General features: G+C 66.0%; 1 protein-coding gene across 7 annotated transcripts in view; it reads left to right on the top strand.

Moving 5' to 3' along the window:
* Nucleotides 1–8,224, top strand: part of LOC113203409 (actin-binding LIM protein 1) — a 46,948-nt gene that overhangs the window by 7,819 nt on the left and 30,905 nt on the right. Inside the window, exon 1 of one of the 7 annotated variants that reach the window (XM_052263855.1) lies at nt 171–3,298. The exons of 2 other annotated variants lie outside the window; for them this stretch is intronic. In XM_052263855.1, the coding sequence (XP_052119815.1) occupies nt 568–3,298 (2,731 nt within the window). In that variant the 5' untranslated portion in view covers nt 171–567. Of the gene's footprint in view, nt 1–170; nt 3,299–7,009; nt 7,101–8,224 lie in introns of those variants that run through there. 4 more of the 7 variants (XM_052263852.1, XM_052263853.1, XM_052263850.1 and 1 more) reach the window with 4 other exon arrangements.

The raw sequence follows: 8,224 nt of genomic DNA, 5'->3' as shown, positions 1-8,224 counted from the left end.
CCGCCCCGCCCCGCCCTTCAAGGCCCATGGTCTGTCCGAGAGGTGGGCGGGGCGGGGTCGGGTCGAGGTTTTGATACTCGGCCCGCTGCTGCTGCCCCGCTGACCGATTGCCGTGCGGCTTCACGCTCAATCGGCTGCGGCGGCGCCGCTATCGCAATCGCAGGGGAGAGTTAAAAAAAATAGAATGGGAAAAAAGTTGCCGTCATTCCACGTGGTTGTTGTCACCCGCGGGGGGACAGGGGGTTAACCTAGGAGGGAAAACAAACCGTGTCGCAATCGATGGCGCGCCGGTGTCGTCCGCTCGCGGCACGCGCCACGCCACGCCACGCAGGGTCCGCGACGTGTGGGAGGCGCCTCCACTTGACTATGACATCATCCTTACAAATGCTTTTTAATACGCAGCAGGCAGGCAGGCTGCTCGAGCTAGCCAGGACGCCAGGACGCCAGGCCGCCAGGCCCGCACTCGCTCTCGACGCCCACATGTGGCCGGCCAGCCCCCGGCCAGCGCCGTGCTTTCCCTGCTGTCCGGCACTTGACTCGGTTAAGGCCTAGATTGACAGTAGCAGCATGGCCGCCAAGATACAGTTCGACTGGCAGGCGGAGCAGCTGCTCATGAACAAGATGCTGATCCTCTTGGAGGACGAGGAGGGTGGCGGCGGCGCGGGCGAGGGACTCGCGTCGTCGCCGCGTGCCGGGTCGCTGTCGTCGCTCAGGGGCGGGCGCAAGAGCCCCAAACAGGGCAAGACCCGCAGCAAGTCGGAGAGCGAGGAATCGTCGTCGCCGCCGCCTCCGGACCAGCTGAGGAGGCAGAGCCCGGCCAGGAAGAGCCTGCTCTTGCGCAAGGGCAGCGCGGAGGGCAGCCCGGCCAAAGGCAACCCCACCAACGGGAAGTCGACTAACGGCAGCAACACGAACGACAGTCCCGGCAACGGCAACTCGACCAATGGAAGTCCTGTCAATGGAAGTCCCACCAACGGCAGCGCCAAGAAGGCCAAGTCCAAGGGCGGCTTCCTGGGACTGCTCTCCAGCAAGAACAAGAAAAACAAGGAGAAGTCCTCCCCTCCCCCACCTACCAACGTGCAGAAGCTGCAGCCGTTGCAGAGACCCCTGGTCAAGCCCGGTGGCAAGCAGGACGCCAAGATGGAGGTGCGCAAGGCCCTGGCCATGGAGGCGCAGCGCCTGCGTGCGCAGCAGTCCTCCGGCGACGAGTGGAGCGTGGACGCCGTCCACCCGCGACATGGGCGCAGGGTGCCCGCCAGCCCGGGGGGCGGCAGCCTCAGCAGCCTCAGCCCGGAGCAGCGGAGGGCGCGCATGGAAGCGCAGGCGCAGCAGACGGAGAGCCTCTTGCAGAACATGCACGCCCAGCTGGTGCTGCAGCAGGGCGGCGCGCGCAGCCCACCGTCCACCCCCGGCACCCCGACCAGCCCCGTCAGCCTGGCCAGCTCTCGCAGCCCCCCGCCCGACCTCAAGCTCGACATCCGGCCCACGGTGCCGCAGCCATCACCACGCAGCCCGCCCACCAGCCCCATGAGCCCCGGGGTCCAGGCTGACCGCAGCCTCCCGGCCAGCCCCGTCGTGCCGCTGCCGTCGCCCCGCACCCTGCCCAGCCCCTCCAGTCCCACCAGTCCTGGGCTACAGGCCACCCCCAGCCATCGCAGTCCCTCCAGTCCCACCAGCCCCGGGCTGCAGGCCAACCTCAGCCTGTCCAGCCCGCCCAGCCCGTCCGGCCCGGGCACCCAACAACAGGCGTCCACGGCCCTCCTAGACGCCGAGCGCAACGGGCGCAGCCCCCCTCTGAGTCCCACCCTGAGCCAGCTGGACGGCTCGCCCGGGCAGCGGAGGCGCGCCCAGGCCGCGGCCCTCGCCAAGCGCGCCCAGAGCCCTCAGCCCCGCTCGCCGCCGACCACGCCGCCCGTCGTCGCCGAGGTCGACGGCAAGGGGAAGCCGCGCCAGCAGGGCCGGCGTGCCATGAGCGTGTCGCCGTCGCCGACCTCTGCGGCTCCGCAGCAGGAGGGCATGCAGCGCACCGACCCGCAGCGCCAGTCCGCCCGGCGGGGTCTGCTCGGCCTGTTCCAGAGCATAAGGAAGGGGGCGTCCCCCAAGCAGCAGCAGCATGACCTGGAGGGCCAGCACCAGGAAACCAAGGGTTCCCCGCCGAGACCGCAACCCCAGCCTGAGCCGAAGGCATCCACACAGCTGCCGCAGCAACAGGCGCCCCATCGGGGATCCCCTCAGCAGAGACCTCCCCCCCAAGGCACCCCGCAGGGACCTCCACGCAGCCCTCCCCCACGAAGCCCTCAACAAGAGCCTGCACCTCAAAAGTCCCCGCTCTTTTCCGAGGCGAACGTGAAAGCTTTGCCCAACCGCAACGACCTGAGTGACGTGGCGCTCTCCATGTTCCACCAGCAGATCTCCAAGCAGGAGCATTCTTCGTCCAAGAAGGAGAGCTCCATCTCCAAGTCGTTCGAGAAGACGTCCAGCTCGCTCCAGGACAAGACCTCTCAGCTGCTGCGCGAGGAGATCTCGCAGGCACGCCGAGAAGAGACGTCTCAGGAGCGTTTCGAGAAGTCCTCGCAAGCGCGTCGTGAAGAGACGTCACAGGAGCGTTTCGAAAAGTCCTCGCAGAAGACATCTGAGGAGCGTTTCGAGAAGACTTCGCAGGAGAGGCGTGAGGAGTCTTCGCGGTTCGAGCAGAGCTCTCAGTCGCATCTGGGCGAAACAACGGAGTCTCTTTTCAAGAAAATGTCTCGGCCGGGCAAGGACAGCATTCCTCGCGAAAGCTTTGAAAAATCGTCAGAGTCGCGGCAGGAGGAGTTCTCTCGAGAAAGCTACGACAGGTCGTCGCAATCGGGCCAAGGAGAAGTGTCGCGGGACCATTTCGAAAAGTCGTCGCAGGCCCGACAGGAAGAGCTTCTTCGCGAGCGGTACGCACGTGACGGGGACGGCTCGAGTTACGAGAGGACGTACCAGTCGCGTCAGGATCCGCCCAGGGAATCGACGACCTCTCTGTCGTACCAACGGGGCTCCGCCGACCGGGCGGCCGCGTCTCCGTCGCACCAGCGCGCCCCTGCGTCCCCCCGTGAGCGACAGGCAGCTGCAGCTGGCGGACCGAGCGCGCGGCAGGAGCAGCAGCAGCAGCAGCAGCAGCAGCAGCAGCAGCAGCAGGTGCGGCCGGAGGTGCAGCAGACCGAGCACCTGCTGCACGCGGAGCGCACCGACCAGAAGCCCCCGCTGCCGCGCGGCGCCCAGCACAGCAAGAGGGGCGCCGCCGAGGCCGCGTCGTCGTCCTCAAAGAAAGGTGAGCGGGCATCCCGCCCGAGTGGAGCGGCACGGGGACGCCATCTGGAGCAGTGATGTTGGCGGAGGTACTCGACCGCGTGGGGGAGGGGGGAGGTCTCTGTAGGCACAACAGCTCTCTTTGATGAGCATGCGACGCTCGGAGCCGTCCTGAAAGCCGTGGGCGTGTTTACTCTGTACTCGTTGTATTACTCTACACTGTTGCAAGATGTACAAATCTTTTCATTTAAAATGACTGAAAAATTCTCCGCGGCCTTTACGCTCAAAACTGACACTGGCCTTTTGGTCAAGCTACTACAATAACCGACTAGCAGGTGTCGCCAATAATTTACTTTGTTCTTCGTCCTCGAAAAACTAAACCATGGGCTCTAGAAAGACGCGTCGTGTGGAGGTAGGGCAGGGACGCGCCACAACGAAAAGGAAAAGAAAAAGATGTTCTTCGCGCGGGCGGCGCGCCTCTGTGACGTTGGCTCGTAAAACCTGTATATTGGTGCCGGCGGTGCGATGGCGCAAGGTGCGTCCGTCGGAGGAGTGGAGCGGGGGCGGGGCCGGGTGGGGCATAGGTCAGGCCATGGGCGCGCGCGCGTGGAGGCATACATTGGCGGCCTGCCGTGGCGCAGCGGGGCGAACCTTGATCGAGGCGTCGTCTGCTAGCCGCCACGCTCGTGCGGAACGTGCTGCAGCCGCCCCGCGGATGGACCGTACGGCGCCCTCGAGGCGGTGTGGTGGCTTGGAGGCTGCCGTGGTGGAGGGATTTTCGATTCGCCGTAATGGTTCCACGGCAGCAGTCCGCTCCTCGCCGCTCGGTCCCTCCGCTTTATTTCGCTGCACATTTCGTTTTTGGCTCGACGCCTGCTCTGCTGGCTGCTGGACCCCATTTCCCAAACAGGCCGCTCGCGTTTTACGCCGTGTACGTCCTCGTTCGCCATGGCAACGAGCAGACCAGCGGCGGCGCGCACTCTGCTGTGTACACCGTTAAGATTCTCGCGGATTCTCTTTCAACCTTTCTTTTAAGGTTCATCTTCATTTTCCGAGCGTGTGTTTGGGAGCGATCTTGTCTGACCCCTCGCCGCCGCCCTGGCGTGGCGCGGCGTGGCGGGGCCCGGGCCCGTCCCATGTCATGGGTCAGCTGATTGGGCGGGGTGGACGAGCCTGATTGAATTGGAGTAGTGTTATAAACCCTCCGCTTCAGTCGGGCGAGCGGAACACCCGACCCGACGCCGGCTCTGTGCGGCTCTCTGTGCCGGCACCAGAGGCCGATTAGGGCCGCCTGATACCCATCCGACCAGCCGCGGGACAGCTTCAGCCGGCTTCGGCGTGCTGGCGGATCAACTGCAGTGAGTGCAGTGACTCCTCGGGGAGGGACGAGGCCATTCCTCCTAGCCTGTCTCCTACTGACTGGCTGAGCGCGAGCATTCAAGTTTGCCTTTTAGCCAGGGCGGCTGACGGAGTGACGAGCGGAGCGCGATCCTGTCCTGTGGAGGCGTGGCCGACCTGCCCTCACCGCCGCCGAGTGTCCTGGACCTGGAGCCGCTTGGGGCCTCTAGGAGGGCAGGAGCCCCGCCCCCGCCGGGTGAGAGGCGCTGGTCGCACTGAATCCCATGTCCTCTCGCTGAGCCCCATGGAGCCTGGAGCCCCCCTGGAGCCTCCAGGGGCAGGAACAGGAGCCCCGCTGGGTGAGAGGCGCTGGCCGCACTGCATTCCCTGCCCTCTCCCGGATGCTCACCTCACTCCGATCCGTTCCGCGCCGCTGCCGCCGCGCACTTGCACCGCCCCGCCCCGCCCCGCCCCGCCGACATAGCGGGAGCAGCGCGCTGCAGCGGGCCGGCGGCGGCGGCATGTGACCACGGGCGCGGACCATAGCCACATGGCTGTGTATAGTCCCCCTGGAGCGTGACGCTGCCCGCCCCCCAAATGGTTCTAGGGCCGCCGGGCATGGCCATGGCCACCTCATCTCTATCTCCCCCGCCGCGCCTTTCCCCATTTTCCGCTCCGTCGGAGTTTTGTCGCGGTCGGCCGGCCGGTCGACTGACCGGTCGGCCAGAGACACCGCACGGTGTAGAGGCGCACGCTCGTTGTTGGCGTGCTGACTCGGCCGCAAAGTTGTTGTGATTTCGTGATCCGCCCGGGTCGTCGTGCTTGTGCCGAGCCGAGAGCCGAGGGCCCCCCGCCCTGGAAGGCTCAGTCATCCACTCGTTGTTGTTTGTGCTCCGCTGCTCGGCGCGCGCTGGTTGTGGCCCCGCGCCGCGCCCCGCCTTTGTCCCCCCCGGGCCCGCGCCCATCAATCACTCGGGCTGCTTGTGCTGCTTGTGCTGCGGCAGCTGCGGCAGCTGCGGCAGCTGCAGGTGCCCCTTGGGGCCCCGCCCTTACAAGGGGCCCCGGACCGGGACAGAGGGTGGGAAATGCAGCTGTGCCCGTGCGGCTGCTACTGCTGCGCTGCTGGCTGGAGAGGGTGCGCCCGGCGGGGCCTGGCTGGGCGGGCGGGCGGTGCCTGGAGGTATCCGATGGCGCGGACACCGGGGGGGCTCAGATGTCGACCTAGTCCGCGCCCAGCACCTCAGCACCTTCCCCCGCCTCGGCACACTTCCCGCCTGCTGGCCGCCGGTGGTGGTGGGCCCCGAGTGTGCCGAGCCGAGACGACAGTTTGTGGCCCTGCGTCGTCATGCCGTGCATATTGCCCTCGCCTGTCAATCACGTTCCATTGACGCCTGCCGCCCCCCCGCGAGGTGCGGGTTGTCATCGCCCTCATGAATATGCAAACACTCTGCACCTCTGCTCTGCACGCCCTGCTCGCCGCAGCCGAGTGCGGGCCTCGCTCACCTCTCTTCTCTCTTGACTGGCGCAGTGTGCTCGGTGGACCCTGCGCCTGCGCGGCGGGCGAGGAGCGAGAGGGCCCTTTACTTGTCCCCTTTCCCGCTACTCGGACGACAACGCCCAAGAAAGCCCTCTATGCTACCCTCTCCGCGTTTGGTTAGACGACGAACGACGCCCGCGAGTTGCGATCGTGTCCTAGAGCAAGCACACATACCATAACCCATCATTGTACCCCAGGGGTATAAACATTATTGGGTCCTTAAAAATTCCTGTGGTAATCCTAAACCCTTTGATATATGATATATGTATGTAGGGGTTCAAATATCACTGGGGTGCTTGTAAGCACCTCTGTGGTCTTCCTGAACCTTTTGACGTATCTATGACATTTGCATCCCCCCCCCCCTCTCCCCGCCCTCCGCATCTAAACCCGTGCTGGAACGCTGCGGTATCAGCTGCTGGAATGTGTGACGCGGCCCCCCCAGCAACACGGCGGGCCGGGGCGGGCCGGGATTGTCGTTATTAATATTGGTCCCCGCCTGGTTCGCTCCGCGGCTCAGCAGCGCTCGGCTCAGCCTCGCGGTGTGGCTGTATGGCGTTGTGGCGTGCAGTACCGCCGCGTCCGTGTCGGCGTAACGTGCATTCCTGCCGCTGCTGTGCCCGGCCGCTCCGGCTGTTAGTCCGTGCGTGAGCGCGCGCGCGTGCCGCCCTCAATGAGCGCCGCGTTCGCACTTGTGAATGGTGCACCACTACTTGGCGTGCCTCTCTGACGCTGCTGCCGCTGCTGAACCCCGTCCGGCCCGGCTCGGCCCGCGGCAGCGTGCCAATACGTGTCGTCGTGCACGCACGCGCGCGCGCTCGCTTCCGAGTGGATACCGTGTAGCGCTCGCGGTGGAGTGCGGCCTGGCCTGACGACATGGCCGCCGCCGTGATGATGACGGCCGAGATGACGGCCAGGTCGCAGGCGCTGCTCGCCCTCGCCGTCGCGGCGGGTAAGTCGGCGTGTGGAAGTGCGCGCGAGCTGCTTGAGAGCGAGCTCGTGACCGGCCTGGCCGGGCAGAATACCCCGCGGCTTGCGTCACCGGCGGATATAGTCGCCGCATCACGGTGCCCGCGCCCCGCCCGCCCAGCATGGCGTCGAGTACACACACCGCCCGGGCCGCGCGAGGTGTCCCAGGCGGTGCTGGCCGCGGGGCGGGGCGGGCGCGGCCCCATCCTCCCCCAAGGCCGTGCTCTCGGAGTGGTGCCCAATGGCGCCAGCCCCGCGGTGCGCTGCTCCTGCTGCTGCAGCGCGTCGTGTTGAGGAGGGTTAGGGTCAGCAGCGGCCGGCACCGCCGCGCGCCCGCGCCCGCTTTGCAGCGGGGTGCCGACGTATGGACGGGGCACCCCGTCGGCGTGTCGAGCTGTCGGGCGCAGCTGCGCAGCCCTGCCCTCGTCGCGGTCAGATAGTCGGATACAATTTCGCGCACTGGTTTACCTTACCCCCACGCGGCGAGCCTGTGACGGGCGCCACCCGCTGTTGCTGCTGTGATGCTGCTGCTGAGCTGCTGCCGCTGAGAATCTGCTGAGCTGCTGTTGGGCGGCTGCTGCTGCTGCTACATAACCGTATAGCTCGTCCCGCCCCCGCCCCGATGAAAGGCCATAAATCTTTGAGGATGGCGCCGTCCCGTCGCTGCCCGGCCGGCTAGTCTTTTCCTTCATCGACTCGCTCGGCTCTGCTCTGCTCGGCTGTGTTAGCGAGCCGTGTGTGTATCGGCAAAAGTAGTAAGGATATTAGTTCTGCCGCCGTGACGTGGCTGTACGGGGAGGGAAAGGGGTCGGGGCGGGCGGAGCCGGCCTGACCCGACTGGCAGGCACCACCGCCACCATCAGCCGGGCTGCGGGGCCGCCGCCGGCGCCTTGGGGGAAACGGCACAAGTTTTATTCGTCGGAACTCAAACGCAACAACACGAAGTCTGCAGGGGGGCGGCCGGCCGGCCTGGGCCTGACTGCGCTGCACCTGCAGGCCGCGAATGAAACACGCGCGCCCGCAAAACAAAATGAATCAAAAAGGCATAAAGAGAGGAAATGACCGGTGCATGGTGTAGCCAAGTGATGTTTTGATAACACACACACT

The sequence above is a fragment of the Frankliniella occidentalis genome, unplaced genomic scaffold (genome assembly GCF_000697945.3).
Source record: "Frankliniella occidentalis isolate FOCC.00 unplaced genomic scaffold, Focc_3.1 Scaffold14, whole genome shotgun sequence".
NCBI lineage: Eukaryota > Metazoa > Arthropoda > Insecta > Thysanoptera > Thripidae > Frankliniella > Frankliniella occidentalis.
Note: the sequence above shows the minus strand (reverse complement) of the source record. Positions and strands in the feature narration are given on the sequence as shown.